This window comes from Anopheles marshallii, chromosome 3 (genome assembly GCF_943734725.1).
Source record: "Anopheles marshallii chromosome 3, idAnoMarsDA_429_01, whole genome shotgun sequence".
NCBI lineage: Eukaryota > Metazoa > Arthropoda > Insecta > Diptera > Culicidae > Anopheles > Anopheles marshallii.
Window position 1 is genome coordinate 73,741,688 of NC_071327.1, and position 20,215 is coordinate 73,761,902.

The 20,215-nt window shown below is 44.9% G+C and overlaps 1 protein-coding gene across 1 annotated transcript; it reads right to left on the reverse strand.

The window, feature by feature from the left end:
* Positions 1-1,693: 1,693 nt before the first annotated feature.
* On the reverse strand, positions 1,694-19,673 carry LOC128715926 (cAMP-dependent protein kinase type II regulatory subunit). The gene is made up of 8 exons (XM_053810848.1): positions 19,460-19,673; positions 5,341-5,522; positions 4,245-4,345; positions 4,071-4,172; positions 3,848-3,995; positions 3,695-3,770; positions 3,383-3,565; positions 1,694-1,824 (listed from the first exon to the last, which is right to left on the reverse strand). The coding sequence occupies exons 1-8, from the start codon at positions 19,671-19,673 to the stop codon at positions 1,694-1,696; spliced, it is 1,137 nt and encodes a 378-aa protein (XP_053666823.1).
* Positions 19,674-20,215: the final 542 nt, after the last annotated feature.

Consider the following 20,215-nt stretch of genomic DNA (forward strand, 5'->3'; position numbering starts at 1 on the left):
TTTTTTCAGTGTTTTTCACCATGATATACGTCTCCTCATTATTACAAGTATTATACTGCTTACTAGCTATTTTACTTCGTTTTATGGCATTCTTAAATGATCATTTGCGATGCTATATGATACGTGTTGCTTGTTGTGTGCGTGTGCATATGGTGACCATCGGGTGATTCGTCTGATCATGTTTGCTAGCACGAGAATTAGTATGCATGCAGCCACAGTTTTTGCTCTCATCCAGGATGAAACGGATCCGGCACAGCACGATGCTGTTCGATGCACTGGTTTGTTTTGTTTTACGAAATTATTCCATTCACTTAAACCTTTTATTTTTACAGCATGAAATGTCAATCCAGTCCATTTTCCACCACTTATTGTTGGCCTTACTTCGTCGTAAAATAATACTAATTTAACTATCACCAATAATTAACATCCAGCCAGTGTTCATTTGTTTGTTTTTCGTCCATTGTTTTCTAGCAGAATAAATAACACAAAACAAAATCATACTATTAAATTAGCGTTTCGAAACAATACAACACACTCCTTCAACTAAGTCCGAAACTCCGTCTAATGCTTCTGGGTTTTGTGTAGGAAAACGTTCCTTTTCTCCACACGCTTGTTTTGAAAACTCATTTTGAATAGCCGTTTAACATACACAATAATTCAACCGTACTATGATTATTATATCGGGCAACACGACATAATGGAGTAAGAAAAGTTACTTTCATGTTTGTTTGTTTTTTTTTACCATAAATCCTAGATACATGTTCACGATGTAACTTACTCACTACACATTCACACACTCGTCGCCTTCTCGCCTTGTGGTGTGATTTGAATATCCAGCATCGCAGCTTACTTTATAGCTTTGCCCGCTATAAATACAGATAAGAATCGCAATCTCATCGCCATCCATCCAGACAGACTCTACACATTTCATTTTACATTATTTTAAATATACTTGCGCATCAGATCAGAACCGGCTAAAGAGCATGCATGCATCTTACTACTTCAACCTTGATGCATTTCACTTATGTACTCATGTATCTGATGCATACGGCAGCGGTGGTGATTTTTTTTTTCAAATATGTATCTTTTTTTGTTTCTTTTCTGGCAAAAAAAATATGTCTACTCTATCTTTATCATCCTACCGTTCAAGTCCATCGCGCGCGTTTGTTGATCAATAATCAATCACTGCTGCATAACCGAAAAAAAGGATCGCTCGGTTTCCGAATTTTTATCTCCCGCTTACAATGGCAACGCTTTCATTCACACAATCTGCTCTGTCGATGATTTTGTGCTTCACAATCACGAGCGGCAGCTAATTTGGTTTCAAGTAACATTATCTATGCGTTGCTGCTCGTAAAGTGATGTAATTTTGGATTCAGTGGCAGGTAGGCTCTTATTCAACTTCGTTCGTTCGCATCCTTTGCGACCGTATGCAGTTTGCGGGGGGAGAAAAGCTACGCTATCGTGCTAGTTCCGCTCATCATAATGTAAACTTGCTGCACAATAATGTTACAGACCTCTAGTCCAAAAGATATTTCCTTTCTAAAATTATGGCGTGTTTGGGGGTCGCTCGATTCTTGATACCGTGATGTCGTCGTACTGATTAGCCTTGATTTTCCTTTTTGCAGCGCGTATATTTCTAGATGCGTAGAGTTCCCATTTTTAGAGCATTTCCGACCACACACAAACCGCTTTATCGGATGTCGGTGATGTTGTTTTTGCTGCCAAAAATTTTCACTAGCTGCGTTTCATAGTCGCCAATGTTGCGCTTCATGATATTCATGCATGGTCCGAGCAAACGTTCGAATGCATCCACATCCAAAACTGAAACGTAACAAAATACAAGATCATTTGTAATTACAATGCTGTATGGTTATGTTCGAGATAAATCGTGGATCAACAGATTAAGATTTTAAAACTCTACACACTATCATACATGGGTGCAATTTGCAAACAACAACATTTAAATAAACCAATTACTTATCTGTGCAAACTACTTACTATGTTCAATGATTTAGATCAACTCTGAGTTAATTAGTTTTTTTTTTTTGACAGCCAATCGAGATATGAAGATAAAAAGAAATGCTTAACGCTTACCTCTTCCAGCAAAATATGGCGAAAATATTAGTGGGTGCATTACATAGTGTGAGTAGGATATGGAATGGATGCGGTGTTATATGGACTGATATGTGTCTTTTCTTTGTTAACGTGTGGTAAAAACTTGATTAACCCTTGAAACAGATAGACCCATTCTGGTATGGTTCGGGTCTATTTTTTAATATGCTTTTCCCTAAATATGGAATTTTTGACGAGAAACAAGTTTTCCTCGTTAGATAACGCTAAAGCAAGTTGATCCACTGCTAATGGTAAAGGGTTCAAAAAAGCAACAACAAAAATCCTTATACGCTCTTGTTCCAGCCTGCAAACCAGCCGGAAGCAATAAACAAAAATGAAAAATCAATAAATTCACATTTGATAGTGGGTGGTAGACAAGATTACGTGCAACAAAAAAAACACCCACAGCAAAATTGTGCACAGCCATCAAGCCGTAACCAATTTACCTAGATGCCAAATGGATCAAAAATTGTATTACATTAGCGGAAAAAAGCTATTTCAAAACTGTTTTACCCCCCAGCACAAGAACCATGTGAGGGAAAAATTCCATCTGAACGTTCTATGCTCGTTGGCAAGCTTCTCGAATCATTTCGTAAACTGCATCATCGATGTAACGATAATGCTGCATACTGCGGAGCAGTACATCGACACAATTTCCGAGCAATCGTTCGAAACAATCTGTTTCTAAAACTATTTTTGGTTACATTTGATGAAAGTTTTATATAATTAGAAGCATTAAGTTACACCGCGAACGCATAATTAATCACAGATATATTTGTGAAAATTGAACAAAGCGATAGATCAAATTTCATACAGAACATGTTTAAATCGCATTAAATGACAAATCGTACAGGGTTAGATGAAATTGCATGTGCGTGGGTGCGTGTAAATATGTGAATGTGTGTAAACGTGTAACAGATCCCGTTTTCCAGGAGGTTGCAGAAGAAACACACGCGTCACACATGGAATTAACAGAATGTGGCAATGAAAGGCATCATGCAAAAATATCGAAAAAAAGAGAAAGAATAAATTAATGTAATAAACAAACTCAATCGCTGCCAACCAACATAACATTAAAGAGCCATCGAGCAACTGAAACACTCAACTTAAGGAAAGCAACCAAACCTGAAAGTTAATAGCAATCGATAATCTAATTTGCATGCGTTGTTGCAATCGCTAGCGACATACGGATGCGGTGCTATCGCTGCCAACCATCGTTCTAGATGCGCTGCAGTACCAGGTGGTAAACTCGCCCAACAATACTCACATGCCACTTTTACATTGTCGACTGCGTATGCGGAAGCGGCTCGTGGCCTGTGTGTCACCAGTGCAAGCTCGCCAAAGTATCCACCCTTTTCTAAATTGGAAATTTCTACCTCGCCAGCATCCTGCTGGATGCGAATGGACACTTTGCCATCCTCAATGAAGTACATGCCATCAGCAGCATCGCCTGTAATGCAAGTAAAACCCGGAGTAGATGTTAATATAATGAGCACCAGTATGAAACTCGAAATCAAATAAATATACGCTGGTAAATTTCCCATTGCAAACTACAGGCAAAATCCATTCCTTTACATACCTTGCTTAATAATTCGATCGCCTTTAGCATACGTTTGAGGTATCAGAGCATCAGCCAAATTCATCCGTTCATAGTTCTTAAAAAAAAAAAACAGAATATACGATATGAATGGAATTTTGTTTTCACACTATATAATACCACTCTCTGCATTACCTGCAGTGTTTTCAGCATCGGAACAGCATCCAGCAGAGCTTCATACATTTTCCGTTTCCTGAATGCAGATTTAAGCAAAATTCTTCGGAATGTTTGACGATCCATTGCCCACAGTTTACCATCGGTTTCCGCCTGAATGGTAGCGGCTCTGTCGAACGATTACGAAAAGCTCATGAAAAATCAATACCATATTCATTTAAATTACTCCACCAACGACGCTTACCTTGGCATGTTGTACAGCAGGGCAAGCTCACCAAAGCTTCCTCTATTATCATACGTATGTATGTGCTTCTGGTCTTCGCCTACATACGCGTTATACATGCCGCTGTAGAACGAGGTACATTATATCATTAAATTTTCACGCTCAAATATATTCCCACGCGTCCCCGTTACTTACGACTCTATGACGTAAAAGTTGTCACCATCATCGCCCTGCTTGATGATATAGTCTTTCGCTTGCACTATCTTTTCGAACATCGCATCGAGAACTTCGTTCATCTGCAAAAAAGAACAACAACAACAACAAAAAGGCAAAACGGTACGGTAATTAAAATCGGACTCCAAATACGCTGGGTTTTTGGGCGGGCAAATTATTAACAATCGGCAAAAATGCTGCCCTGACATTGGGTTATCACATGGCACAAAGTGCTCTATCATCAAAAAGGCACTGCACTGTAATGAAACGAAACACCATTATGACTTCTGACGGCCAATAAACTAGATTTCCGCCAGCACGGTTGGCCGGCCGGTTGGTGGACGTACGACAAACTCCATTAAACAGTTAGTAACTTTGTCCATTAAAATTGCATATATTATAAGCCGGCCAATGTTCCGGCCAGCCTGAAATCAACCGACGATGGCACGAACGGCACACATAGACGGAATGAATGGAAACGGTCTGTGTCACTGCGGAGAGATACACGGTATCTCCTCTACGGTGCGCCGTCCCATGGAACACCTATCAGAGATACAATTCGATCATCTTGCGCTTCGCACTCTTTGCTAGACAGGTAGTAATAAAGATTGTAATTGAAAAAGTTTGCCGAGGCGAAGTAAAAGATTGCTCGTAAAATGTACTACGATATCGCCCCACCGGTCATCCATGAAATTTGCTTCACTGTCGTTGCTTTCAACGCGAGCAGCATTGGTGCCGTACCGTGGTAATCAATGCGCGTTGCATAACTTGCGGGATCGATTTTACTATAAAACGGACTAATAAAATTTTTACTGATCGTACCATATCGTCTAAGAGATTAATTTTTGTCCAGCGCTTATGTACGGAAGATAATGGCAACATGATGAAAATGGACGATTTTATTGTTGTAAAGTTCGCCACAATGTTAAATTTGACTCCGCTTACTTTGTAACATTAAAATCTATGCTGATCAATCTAATGGACACACACATTTTAATGAAGTTACAAGCAATAACGATGAACTAGGGAGGATCTTCCTTTCATTTAACTATCCTATAGAGTAACTGCTCTACATTACCTGTTCCTTATCCAGCGATCGGAAAAGGAGAATGTTTTTGACTGAATCACACAACCGGGCTCGCTGTTCGTCCGTTTTGGGAAAGATTGCTCGGGCACCCTCATCTTCGTCGTCATTTTCCGGATCGTACGTTTCGGCAAACACAGATTTCCTACGCGATGCATATCGATTCACTAGCGGTTCTGGAAGGAAAGGAGACAAAACCGGACGAAACAAACTTGTTAGATGCGAGTACGACCAAGCAATGCGGTGCGGATTCATGATGTTGCAGCACTTCGTTAAGTAGATTAAATATAGAAACTCATTGTACACTTTGAATCATGTGAGACGAGTCATTCAAATCAAACAGCTTAAGCGTTTATCAAGTGTTTTGTAATGCAAGCAGAAGCTGTTACTCAAACTTATCATCGAACAAACAAAACGACTTTGTTAGAGGCAGCTGAAGAAACGAGCCAATCCTATGACTCACAATGCGTCATACGTGTGCTCCGCAATCAAACAACTGTTATACAACTACGTTAAGGGGGACTTTAAAAAAACATTTATTTTTAAAAGGCTCGAGACTTCCAGGAGCAAGACGAAACTAATCAATCGGCTATATCTTCATCTTGTTCAATAATACCACCACTGCATATTTGTCATCTTGTGCAGAAATCGATACTAATTAACAAGCTCTTGTATACTCTCCAAGAATTTATACCATCCCACATTCTAGCATCACCAACAATGCCACGTTTCATCCGTAATCCCTGCGCCGAGGATACGAGTCACCTCTGGTGCCGCCACTGCTGGCGACAGACAAAGATTAACAGTAATAACACTGATTCATCGTATGTCAGGCAATTAAATGCTGCGTTGCAAATTGTATAATACTTTTATCTATCCCCCCAGACCGGCAGCCACACAGAAGCCACAGATGTCCGGGACACGGTGCGTCCACAGTCCACTTTCTTGGAGCCGTATGCCCAATGTGTGCGGTACAACTTTTTCATGCTTAATCACCCTTTAACCATCGCCAGCTTTACGACGGACGGCCATTCTATTGCAGCATCCCGACAAAGAAGACATAACCGCCCCCGGCACCGCATTGGCCGCAGACGCAAACGGCAAAGTGAGGCATAAATTTTCATTCGCTTTGTTTCACGCAACAGCTATCGCACACAAAGCTGTTGCTCTGCACGGCACCGATCACGACAGCGGGATGAGTGTCGTGCTACCTTCACCAACAGGACACGACTACAAGGATTATTTGCCGGGTCCGAGGGAACATCAACCCGGGAGCTCATCGTGGGAGTTTTTCACATCGTCCTCCTTGGTCGGTGCATTCTTTCCAGCGCCGTCCAACGGATGGGCGCCGCCACTTTCTTTCTGTCCATCTCTCTCTCTCTCTCCGGCAGGATAATAGCTACCCGTGGTGAATGAAGATTCTTTACCCCGTGCCTTTAATTCCTTTTCACATTCCGATTCCATCGACTGCCTCACTTCAGAGCATATCATCCGTTGGTTTACGTAGCATCTACAGTCCCTAGGGACGCATTTTGTTGAGTTTGTTTGATATGAATGAATTAATTATGTTGCTTTACTGTTGAAATACTGAGTGAAACGATGAGCAGTTGAGTTGAGAGCCAAAGATTCTCCAGACCAAACGTGAACGAATGTCGAAGACGCTAAAAGTGGATGAAGAAGATTATCCAAAATCAAACTATTGTTCATACACAAACACTGAACGAAGTTACTCAAATATGGAGTTCGAATAAAATGCGTGAGCTTATCTCCCCATAATACGTAATCTAACAGAGTGTACAGTTGCCGCGCCTCGACACTGTGTAAATGAAAAATACATTGACCTAGAATCGAAGGTTTTCCCAGCCGGGTCTGTTAGCTAACAGCAAAACCCGGCAAATCTGCTCCCAACACTAGCAACTGCAAACCGTGTGTCTCGTGCATTCTGGGGAGGGAAAGGGCATCCCTTGAAGCATCCCGCGCAGCACCATCGCAGCACCTTATCTAAATTTAAAATCTGTTAACTGCTCAAAATGCAAAGCAATTACAGCAAATCAGTGCCGCCGACGAGCGACGAGCGTTCACGTCAAGGTGGCAGTGTTCGTGTGCCGGTCCCAATCTTGCGACCGGACGAAACGTTACGCCGATCCGTCGTCCGTCGCAATGCATAACGCGGATGCCAACATTCGCCAAACGGCGCTGGGTGTTGCGGAGGAGATCGCTGGACATATAAAACATTCGCACACATGCACGCAGCACATTGTGTTGGTTTGGTGCAGGGACGGCGCGAAAGGGGTGATAATTGAAATGTTGCTACTAATGCAAGTGAATGAACGTAATTCCGAACCACCCACATGCAGGGGGCCAGGGTGTGCTCGACCAGGCAGCAGTGCGGTGTGCGCTTATTTAGTTTCCCACGCGCGGGCTCGACGGTGAATAGTGTTGCCCTAATGAAGCGTATCTGCGTATGTTTAAGTGTACCTCACACATATCAGAAGCTTATCTAATCGACCCCTAGACGAGCGAACGATGCACTGCACGAGCACATTTTGTGTTCCACCGGCCGTAGCACACGTCTACCTTCGTACGGTGCAATGTCAGTAGAGGTGTCGATCTGCGACCTCCCCCACACCTCACGGGGCCCGATTAACCGGACGCAACATGTATGTAAAGGTGGTGTTGCGAACGCTTCATTGGTTGCGCATGTTAGGGCTTCAAAGCAGGATACATTGCGATTTCTCCGAAACCTCCATCGTTCTGGGAAAGATTAGCCTCGCTAGCGACAGAATCCCAACATTCATCGCACCATGAATGTAGCTGTACGAAGCAAAACGAAACCGATCGGTTCAATGAGCATCTTCGCACTCCACTAAACTCCGGCAGCTTGTTGCACTTTGCGAGACTATTTTTGCGCATTATACCACACAATTAGTCGGGTATTCGCCACCACAACAGCACCCGGACATTCAATTCAGTACGATATATCGAACGGTGCAATCGTTTAATGATTTATGTTTTTTTATAAATAACGTTTACGCAAACACTAAGCATATTTCCTCACCGAAACAAACAGTACGCCGGGCTCAATCATATCGTTAATTAAAAGTTTGCCCCGTTTCGCGCAATGATTTCGTCCGCCACTTCTGATAAATTAAATCAACAATCATAACCAGAAAACAATGCTCCAGTGTATTACCATTCGATCGTTATCTAGCTCCTGAGCAAATACAATTATCGTGCCACAACCACCGGCTATCTGATACACTCGTCAAGCACCCGACCCTTCTTGCAGTGAAGTGTCTTGCAGTGAGGGCGCAGGCAGCCGCTTCCTTCCACACCCGTTGCGCTGCTCGCTTATCAATATTTACACGCTGTCACAACCTTATCAAATATCATATAATTTTTCTTCACCCTCCCAGGGCCCATCGTTCGCCAATTTCCGTAGGTTGCGCCCCGTCTCATCCCAGTCGGAAGCAACAGGTCGGATAAAAATTGGCTGCTAGTTACAACATCCTGTGTCAGCCGTTTTCTCCCTGTTGGCCACCAACCGGGTGGTGCTACCCAAAGACCCCCAAAAAGGTACATGATGTAGTTCGGGAAAGCGCGCGCACGCCCCGTTATCACAAATATTTACCATAGTAAAAGTGGTTGTTGGCGGTGTTCGGCTGCTGATAACATCGGCCATACAGCCCGATAGTACCGGAGACATAAGCGCAACCCCGCCATGCGGGGTGGTTGGATTGTCTATCAGGGCTCAATAAGCCTGAAAACATCACCTTGATAGCATTGTCTAACAGTGTTTTTCTTTTTTTGGTTTCAATTCCACTCTGGTTTTTGGGCACATTTTTATTATTAGATGTCTAGACATAAGGTGCGCGTATCTAATAACGATGGCATGTTCAAATTCTTTTCCGTCTAGCACTATAAACACCAGAAAGTCTTGAAGGTCATTTCTGACCATCTCTTCTCGGCTTTATTTTTCTCTTTAGTTGGATATTATGCTATTCGCATTGAGAAATTGTCCTGATGGGATTTGAAACACAGACCTATCCTTTGAAGCCTTTCTACGGACGGACTCTGTCGGTACTAACCATAAGTAACGCTGATTCCTTTTGGCACTTTAATTCTTGAAGAATGAAAAAAAAACCTCAGTAATGGACGAAATTAATCATGTAATGAATGCCATCCCCCCCATCATCCTAATAGTCGCCTAATTCTAAATCACAACCACCAACAGGATCTCCGGTTGTTCCTGGGGGGGTTTAATTGTCTAGAAGATTGGTGCATCATGCAGCGAGAGAGTCGGATTGCTGCACTTATCCCATAATTATCCACGAACGATGCCGGGCGCACCTCTAGCCCAGTTTGCTTACCATTTACCGACGACAGGACGTCGTAATTTTGTGTCTGTACCGACATGGTGCTTTCTAAGTGCAGGTGCGTGTGTATATCCTTCCACCGAAACAAGTGTGCGCCTGCGGGTCGGACGCGTGTGCTGCCACTAGTGCCAATGCTCCAGACTTAATGGAATGTTTAAAAGCAACCCCTTATGGATGGTAGCACGCTCTATCTAACACACATGAAAGCAATGCCAAAATACAGATGGATATTTTGAAGACAGCTAGGACCGGATCTTTTCACTGTAAAGAATATCACTTGTGCACTGAATGGATATTTATTAACGCTACTTTAGACATCGTTAGAACAACAACACTACAATTTGTAAAAAATAAGCACCATAAAGTAATCTGCTTCCGAAACATTCTACAGGTGATTAAAAACTCACAAAAAAAAACAAGTGTTTTAGATTCACAATGTGTGACCCTTTTAGACCAAACCGAGGTGCTCGGAAGTGCCGAGATAATTCTTGCAATGACTTCAAGCACTACTGTTCACCTTGAGATTTCTTGCGTAAAATTCGCCCAAACAATTTCCAATGTTTTCGCTCCATTTAACGTTCTGTCATCAACAGCCTTTGGGGCATGAAACGAAGTTTGCACTAAATTTTCCCACCACAAAGAAGCCAAAATGTGGACCGATAAATACACTTAAACATTGTTATACCAAATGCACCCCGTAGACATCACCAATAAACTAATATGCATTAAACTTCACTTGGAAACTGCGAAAAGCTAGCGATTAATTTAACACTTCTGTACCGTACCACCTTCGAAAAAACACTCAGCAGTCAGGCTCGTGCACTGCAGTGACACCATTATTTCTACGACACAATGCATTCGGGGATCGACAGCACTTTGGCTCAACAGAGCACCATTCAAATGAAGCAACTACCGGGGTCGACTCTCCCCGCGAGACGCATTTGTTCTATGTTCAACGTGCAAAAAAAAAAAAAAAACAACAGTCAACTAAAACCCGTTTGACCAAACCTTACGGGCGGACTGCCTTTTAAAGGTCCGCCTACATGCATATTGACACGGCACGGGCAGCCAAAGCCAGCCATATTCACGGCGAATTGAATAATGAAACACACATCACTCTTGCTGGGCGGAGGCTGGAACGCAACGCGGCCGCGATCGGGCGAACGATGCAGGGCCTCAATTCTGTAGCCCACGTGTTGCACGGCTCGGCTGTGTGGTGGTCGGGTCGATCGGATGTCAACTGATGTTTTTTTTTTTTTTTGGTTTTTCTTCTTTTTTTGCACGTCGCATTTACGTTTCACTGTTATTCGGAGCGATTGGAATATGGTTACAGGCAGAAACCCGCAAAAAAAAACCCGCAGATCTCCATCGTACCAAAATCCACGAAAACTCAACCATCATCGATTCGCACATCCGAATGCTGATGCCCATATAGGAACCGCAGACGCAATAAAGTCACGGAAACAACAACCAAACCCCCTGCCCCGCTGGATGATGGAGACCTTTTTTGTGTGGCCGATCACTGCAAGCTCCTTCGTGTGACTGAACCAACGCGCCACTCGAAAGAAGTCGATCTTTTCCGACCCGGGCTCGGAACAAACTCGACCGACCGACCGACCAGTTATTGGGGGAGCTCGTGGTGGGGGTCGCCGGACAAGGAGTGTTGCGTCCTGCGATGCAACGACGTGTGGAGCTGGTAATTGCCGGACGGTTATGAAGTAAACACGATACACATCGGCGCGGCGGTGGTCGTGTAGCATGGAGCGTAGAGAAAATCAATATTTGACTCCCTCCATCCCCGTTTTTGCCAAAGAGCTCGAGAACGGTCCTGGTCGGAGGCTGGGCAATAGCAAAACCATCGTCCTTGCACCCATCCGAGGCCCGGAGAGTGAAGTGAAAAAGAAAAAAATGGCCACTCGCCTGTTGCTTCCGACCTGGTCAAAGGGATTCGGTCAGTGGAGTGAAAAATCCTGTCCGAGCGAAGTGAACATACAAATAAAAAAAAACACACAAAAGACCCCACACCTCCCCGGGTCGGTTGCAACCTGTGCGACATGGGGAAAATATTAAACTCTTCGGTTCGCTTCACTTTTACCCGTTAGTCATCGGTCGACCCATCCTTCCGGCCTTTTTGCTGCTCTGCGTGCGCTTGTTCCGAAGGTACAGGTTTTGCAACAATCACCCTACACCGGTACCTGTTTCAATGAGCGACGAAGCCAACCCGAGGGGGGGAGGGGGATGGTTGAAATGTTGAGGCCGAACTGAGGATACATACAGAATATATTCCACCGTTACCTACACCTCGGGCGCCCGGTTGGAGAAGGTTGATGTAAATCTATGCTTACATGGTTCATTGCAACTGCGAATGGGGGATGAGCGTACATAGTACACACCCACGCTACTTTCCCGCGAACGACTACGAATCTCGCCCTATCATACGGCCGGAGAAACCTAAATACGTACACGCGCGACGCGACGCGACGCCATCCCTTCTGGCCCATTCGAAACACGCACGTAAGCCCTTTAATGGTGAACATCCCATAATATCGTCCTTTCAAGTTGCTGCTCGCTTCGTTTCGATAGAAATCTCGTACCGATGAAGATTACCGCCTGGAAGTACCAACGAACCGGCAGGCATGGTGACCTTCAACCATGGGGACAAATGTACACGAGTAGGTTAACGCTTTTAACGCGCACTAATTTTTGGCCATAATCTAAGTATCTAAACAACGCGAAAAAAAGCTTATTGCTTTACGATCATTGCATCATTGCGTCGGCTAAATGCTATTAAACCAATCCACACTGACATCCCTCCCCCTCCCCACCGGGGGACCGTAACGGCGGACAGCAGTTCCGGAGCAGTGCGTTCGCGAGCTATTAATAGGTCAAAAGAAGACACATAAACTCCAATTATGACAGTAGTCATTTTTTTCGTCATCTCCGCTACTCCCAACAACACAATACCGCCCCCAACCGGAGAGAAGCAAAACAAACAAAAAAATGTCCAGGTCACCCAACCGTAGGTCTACATCGGGGTGCCTTCTTCAAATTGCTTTTATGAGCTCGTTTGAAGTACTGCCGGACGCTGGCAGCCGTGGGCAGCTGAGTACGCTCGCGAACGCCCATTTTGGAGGTAATTAAACTTTCTACTTTTGGCGATACTCTGCCATCGGTTTTCGGTTTCGGCCGGAATGGCAGAAACCGGGCAGCTTTGCGTAGGAACATGCCGGAAAACGTTCATCAAAGTGATCGGACACAAGCCCCATATTTGCGGGCTGGGAAAGGGCCGGAAGGTGTTTCTGAGGGTGAAACGTGGTCGATGGTCCTTCTGTAGCTGCACGAAACGATTTGATAGCTCCGGCTGAAGGGATCCGGCGCTGGGAAGCAATACTTCAAACTTATGCCCGCTCAAACCCTGCGAAAAAAGAAGTTTAATTTCGGGCAGAACATTCGCAATCGAAACAAACTTTTGCCAGCGCTTTGAGCACTGGAGAAATATACAACTTTAGTCCCTTCGTCTAAGATCAACAACCAGATTTCTTAGAATCGAGCTTCCAATGGGAAGAGTTAAGCCGGAAAACTGGAAGTCAGCGTGACCAACATTCAACCAAACGGAACACAAACGTATTGGTTGCTCTTTTTCAATATCCTTACATAAAAAAAAACATTCATCTTCAACAGCATGACAAACAACTTTCATCTCTCGCTATTAATTCCGCCCCGCGTTCAATATGCAACAAGTAGACCTTTGACTTCCATCGTACGCTTTTGCACAGCTTCCCGCTTCTCTGGCGATCATCAATCATCGAGGACTCGTCTACGGTGCATTGTGGAAAATGGGAAGCTCTACTGCAGCTTCGTGGTTCCCGTTGGTTCGGTTCTCAATCAATACGGAAAGATCAGTAGAAGCAACAATTTTCGGCACGTTCAATTTTCGTACCTATCGCGCACCAGCTTTTCAGCCGATGCGGTCCTTCCTTTTGCGCCAACGAACAATCCAAAACATCTCGCCCTTATGGCGCATAATTTGTGTGACACACAAACACACACTCACACATCAAGCACATCACTGAATAAATAAGCATCTTCTCAAGATGGTGGAGCCAGAATGGGGTTGCAAGCATTCCGAATGGATTATGTAACTGTCTTCTGGTGGTAAATGTACGTTATCACACCTTCATGATAGAATTTATTTCCAAAGAACGCTGTTACCACTTTCATTCACTCACGCACCCATGCGCATCACACACACACACACCCACTCAGTAAACCGAAGGAAATAAAATTCATCCACGCATAAATCCCGTTTCATATCACATCAGGCTCAATCGGCTGATTTGACAAAACCCCCTCAAACCGCTGCAATTTATGTTCGCCGGGTAGGTACCGAGGGGAAGTATTGGAGAGTGCCCCGTACATACATTGGGAGTGTATGAAATATTCAGCCAGTCTTCACACTGAATTATGCGCTTCCAATGGTGGTTCGTGTGGTGTGCCGTGGGTGTTCGTAATGCGAATGTTTTATGTGCTTAAAAGACCCGTAACTCGTAATAACAGTCTTTCTAACAGTCTAACAGTTCTTTCTGACAGGTAGTGTTTAAAAAAAAAACTTAAAAAATAACCAAAACTTAGAGAAATGCAATAAGTAACAAACTTTAAATTAAATTCTACCTAAAATACTCCGAAAAGACCAAAGTTTGAGACACTGGCAGTGTCAAACGAACGAAAATCGCAAAAAAGATACAAATATCGAATTTCTGAAGGTAAAAAGAGCAATAAGCTAAGAAGAATATATAAAAAATCTAACCATTTCATAACGTTTCGCGAGATTATCTGTGAAATAACAAGTCATTATGAACAAACGAATGAAAAGTGAAACAATTGAATAAGAATTACTGGCACTACTATCTGTTCTGACACAGGTGGTACCAACACCGCAGCATAACGTCAAATTAGCTCGTACAGACTTGTAGTGATTCGATAAAATCAGACAATATACACACCATCGTGGAAGTATTTTATAATCCGTTGCGTATGAAGCAATAAATTTCCCAACTAATTTGTAGTCTTTTGCTATGGTTGACTGCGACCGGGACAAATTGTTCGCAAAAGATGTTTCGATTGCAATCTACATACCGTCGCGCTTCTGGTGACGATCGCCATAAAGCGCAGCTCGCATGCATGATCTTGATGTTGTGACATGCTCCGACAACGACGACTCCCTTTCGCACGAGTCGCACAGTCTCGCATAGCCACGATGCATATGCTCTGCCTATCGCTCGGTCAACCCCAATTCCCCAACGACGCTTAAAAACCGGACTTCGTGGTACTGTCAGCCTCCTCCCTTCACCCCCTCTCCTCCACCGCTAAATGCATATCCGCTGGCAGTGTCTTGCTCGATGGTCGAATGCAGCTACGCACCTGCACACACGTGTAATGAGGGTTCGACGCCAAACCGGTACCGAGCAGGGTCTCGCGATTCGCAAAAATTATAAATTCGCCCGTCTGCCAGATTGCAGCACAGCTTTTGCATCGGTCGCATGACCAAATCAGGCCACACGCGCACGGTTTACGCGAGTTGAACAACAACGATACGTACCGGGTCGGCTTGCAAAGGGTCAGGTGACTGAAACGGAGAGCGTCAAAAGCCAACATTTGTACGAAGAATCACGGCCAGAAGAGAATCCATCTTGAGGATTAGCAAATTTATGCAGACCGTTCTTTGAAAGAGCCCCTTGCTGATGTACACAAAATATATTTAGAATGTCTTGAAGAAGAAATCAACCTCAATACAATGATAAACAATATTAATTATCAAGTCCTAAAGCATGATCGCTTTTATTCCACGTTAAACTTGTCCATGTTGGAACGATCAAGTGATGTAATGGTAATGGCACCGCCCTCAACACCACAGGACGTATACAAAATGCTTATTCAAAATCAATGTTCTAAAGCTTAAACCCCTTAATTTTTTAAATATTCAATATTTTCTTCCATTTCTCGATGACAAAATTGAAATAAGTAGCAACCATTTAGTAGAGTCGAGAAGAAGTTCTCATTGCGTTACAACAAATATTCGTTGATTAATAATATTATTCGCCTGCGCAACCATAACACACGATGATGGCTTAATTATTCAATAATTGTAACGCGTTAGCGCACGTTACATGGTCCCCCGCTGAAACAGTGGACAACTTTTACCATCAAAGGCGTTCGAAAAGTAAACGAAAAATAGAAGGATTCATCAATCTTCATCACCAGCATCATTAGTCGTCAACTTGCCAACGGAATCTCCCCGCCCCCCCCCCCCCTCCGCCCCCCCCCCCCCCCCCCCACCATCCCCTTTTTTATCGAAAACACCCGTTTTTGTCCCCGTTGTTATTGCGTTGCAGTGCAACACAACCTGAGCTTTTGCTGTGCAAATCCATTTATTGCTATCGAATCGAGTAGATCGCTGTTCGCGCGTTTGGTTTCGCACGGCTACAGGCCGCGTCCTGCATGTACATGGGCACGCGTAACGTTGATGCACGCACTGGCCAGAACCAGATAGTGGTGATTAAAGCAAGCAATACATCACTCTGCACGTTGATCGAGGGCGCTGCATCGATGGTGCAACACACGACAAGGACACAGCGAACAGCCACTCTGGGGCTTGAGAAAATCGTGCGATGCATATCGACGACACCAGCCATGCACGATTTATCTTACTGACCCGGATGGTTTCGCCTCAAAATCCGAGTCACATATCAGCCCTGGGTTAGCTGTGCACCGCACACGTGTTGAATGATGAAGACATCTACAACGAACGGCAAGCATGTCCTGAGTGGGAATCCAGCGAATTATTGCTAATTAATACCCACTTTCGACAGTAATCGAGATACAGCGCGAAACCCACTTCACTGTAAATAAAATTCCCAATAAAATGAAGCACTCGGAGCCATTTGCACACACGCGCACCCAAAACGTTACCATCGGCTTACGGCGGGTGACGCAAAAGCGAAATCACTGCCGTAAAATCGAATAATAGAATCAGCCAGCATGGGGTCTCCCGGCAAAGCACACTTTTAAATTTAGCTCCACCGTACTTTGCCGAGCAATTGGGATTGCTGTTCAAGGATAACACAGGGAGGATTGGCCGGGCCAGATGATGGTGGGAAGGGAGGGGTGGGTGGGGGGCGGGGGATTGCCCCGAGCAGACTAAGGCCAATTGACGACTAACGACATCTTCATGCCCCGCACACGGTTGCGTGCCTGAAGAACCCCGGAGAGTTCTCAGCTCACCAATAATAACACTAATTGCCCTATCCCCCACTCCTCCAACGGGACGCCCCCAAGCCCGCCCCCAGCGGTACGGACTGCATTTTCCACTGATTGTGTTTATCTATTCTTAATTGAATATTTTAGCGAAACAGAACGATTGTGCGCGAAACTAGGCAATTGATTGGGTTGGGTTGTTTTGCTTGGAGACTTGGGCCCCCCACCCTCCCCCACTGGATGGTCGCGCACGGTCGTCTATCGAACTTCAATACAGCCGCCTCCATCGAAAAACCGCTCGCACATGTATACCACCGTCGTCTAAGCGACGTGCGAGGAACACTTAGCCGCGCCTCGGGTGTTTACAGAATTGAGCACAGCGCAGAGTGGAGCAGCGGGAAAAGGCAAAATCAATCGATGAAAATGAAGTTATTTTTCATCTAGCTTTCTAGTCCAATGGCGTTCGACGAATTGATCGGTAACCCGAAAAACAAATTGACGTTCTATATGTGACGGGGTGCGCCGCCCTTGACAGTTTGCGGACGGAACTGGAACGTTCGATGATTTATTGGAATGTGTTCTAGATATGTTTAATAATTACTAGTTTTATATTGCAACCTCAAGTTCGATGCCGCAAGCATGAAACATCTCAAAATGAAGGTGCTTTCTTTAAGGTTTATTCCGTGTGGATTCGCACTTTTATTCGTTCACTTGGAGGTAACTGGAGTGGAGTAGCACCAATCAGCCAACCCATCAGCCCCCGTCAGTTAGATAAAGCATCTGATTCAGTTGTAAAGGCTTGTTATTTCCCGGAACGTACGCACTTCTGTTTGCGTACGAAGCCGCACTTTTCCTCTGCTGCGTCTGAGCCCGAGTTCCCCGTTCGCCTCCTGCTGTACAAACATGGTAAAGGGTCGGGGGATTTGTTAGGCAATGTAATTGTAAGCGAAAGGCCTCTGAATGATACCATTGTACCCGGTGGAGCTTGCGAGATCCAACCGGCGAACCATTGAAACAATATGCGAACAACAAACATGGAAGGTGTCCACCGCAAGAAAGACGCGTTTGATGCTTGCGACTAGTACCGTATTTTACACGCAGAAGGATGGCCTTGTTTAGCATAAACGCTCCGTACATCGTACATGCTGTACAGTCTGCCTAATAACATTCAGTACAAATCAACATGATTACCGAAACCGGTCAAATTAAACCATTCCCGCACGATGCCTCCCGCTTCCAACCTTTGCCGGCGCATTCCGACCGGTTCCATTCCCAAGACGATACCGAAGGCCCGGGCCCGGGTACACAGCGACACGAACGATGCAATAAATTGCAAAATGAATACTTTGTGTAACGCACCACCCGGACGGAGTGTAGGCGGCAGCGCACACACACGAGGTGTCGTGTCGTATTCTTATCTTACAACGCATTGTGCGCTGTAAGATCCGCAAAGCCGAGGGTGTAAACAATCATTCAGAAACATATGGGTTCCACGAGCCGTACGTATAATACAGTGACGCATGTGGGCGGTAGGCGGTTGGAGGGTATATCTCCCCCCTCACTTCCTCCCCATCCACCCCTCCTTCCTCTGTTTTCCTCCCCCCACTCCCCAAACCCCATAATTTGCACAGAAAACCACATGGGCACACACATATCAATGAAGTGCGAGGTGTGAATCTTCAGCGGCTTCTTCTCTTCAGGTGAAATGGTGAATTCTTGAACAGCAAATGTGAAGGTTGGCGTAGGTGCGTAGCTTGTTTTCCTCAATGACGTCCCTTTCGACTATTCACTACTTGGTACACTCCATTCACCGGCCAAGTTGTGTCAAAGTTATCTAAATTCGACAAAAAAAATTGGTGATTTGAACATTTCCCCCAACCAACCTCGACCTACCCAAGTCGAGTTCTTACAAGCAATTATTATTGTCCCGTGTTTGCCGTGGTAGATTCTGGCTGGCTGAGTGAAAAAATCGATAATTTTACCAAATCTTACACAAAAACAAAAAGACGCAACGGAAAAAAACCTACCCACACACGGACAATCCGGTGGAGTGTGCAGCGAATGTAGGGCATAATAATTTTAGGGTATTCTCGCACCGGCACCAAGGAGGTTGGGCCGAAGAAAAGGCTGCTTTGGCACGGATAAAAGCATGCCCGAATGGGTACGAAGGTGGCGCTCGCTGGTGAAAACTTGCCAGCGCCAAAGAAACCAACACAGCGATGCAAACACGCACACACACGCGCGCGCACCCAAGACGATGGTGGAGTTTTCATTTTTCCACGCCGTGAATATTGGCCGTGGTAGAGCGCATGCTTTACGGCTAGGCGCTAGTGTGGTCGACCCCACGGTCAGTTATGCGAACGGTTGTGCATTATGTTGGGGAGCTATTAGAGAACTGTTCTGCATCATAACCGACCAATACTTAAAGTTCAAACTTCCGGGAGTTTGGAAGTTTAATGAGACCATCAACACTCAACACTTACCTTCGTCGTGTGACATTATGCTCTCGTCCGGCGAGGTCGGCTCAGCTGACGTGATCATCGTTGTTTTGCGGTCTTCCTGCAGCTTTGTGAAGAACGTCACCGCGTAATCGATCACGTCGCCCGGCTGCTCGAGCAAATACGCTATGGAGAACTCCAGCAGCACATCCCTTAGCCCGTCGGGAACCTGAATTCGATGCTTCTGTTGGCTCGACATAATTCGTCCGGTTTACGTACTGCCCCTGTCCAATTGTTGCCGAGAAGAAATGGAAAAGAAAAAAGGGCACGGTCAGTACACTTACATCATTTGACTACATGCAGCGCGCGCGCGGGAAGAATCCAATAAAACCCCTTCCATACACCTCGAGCAAATCAAGTCCGACATGCAACAGGAAATCACAGTGGAACAATTAAGAAGAAAAGTCATGACACATGGACGGTCTTCCCCCCAAGCCTCCGTACCCACTCGCCTCGCGCTCCTCGTGCACGCCACTAATAATCCCGATGTTCCGATCTAATCTAGCGAAGGGCATTCGAAGCGAGAAACACGAGCTGCGCTGCAACGAAAGACAGTGCCCTACGCTCGCAACGAAAACCCCGGAGTCGTTTAATTGAGTTTAATTAAATTCGCAATCATGTCCGGAGCGTTGTCGAACAACGGTTGCCCGGGGTTTAGCAGTTTCTACTGCAACGGCCAAACGGATTACGTTCCGAACGAGTTGAGATATTTCAGAAAGACGATAGAAATTAATGTCTATC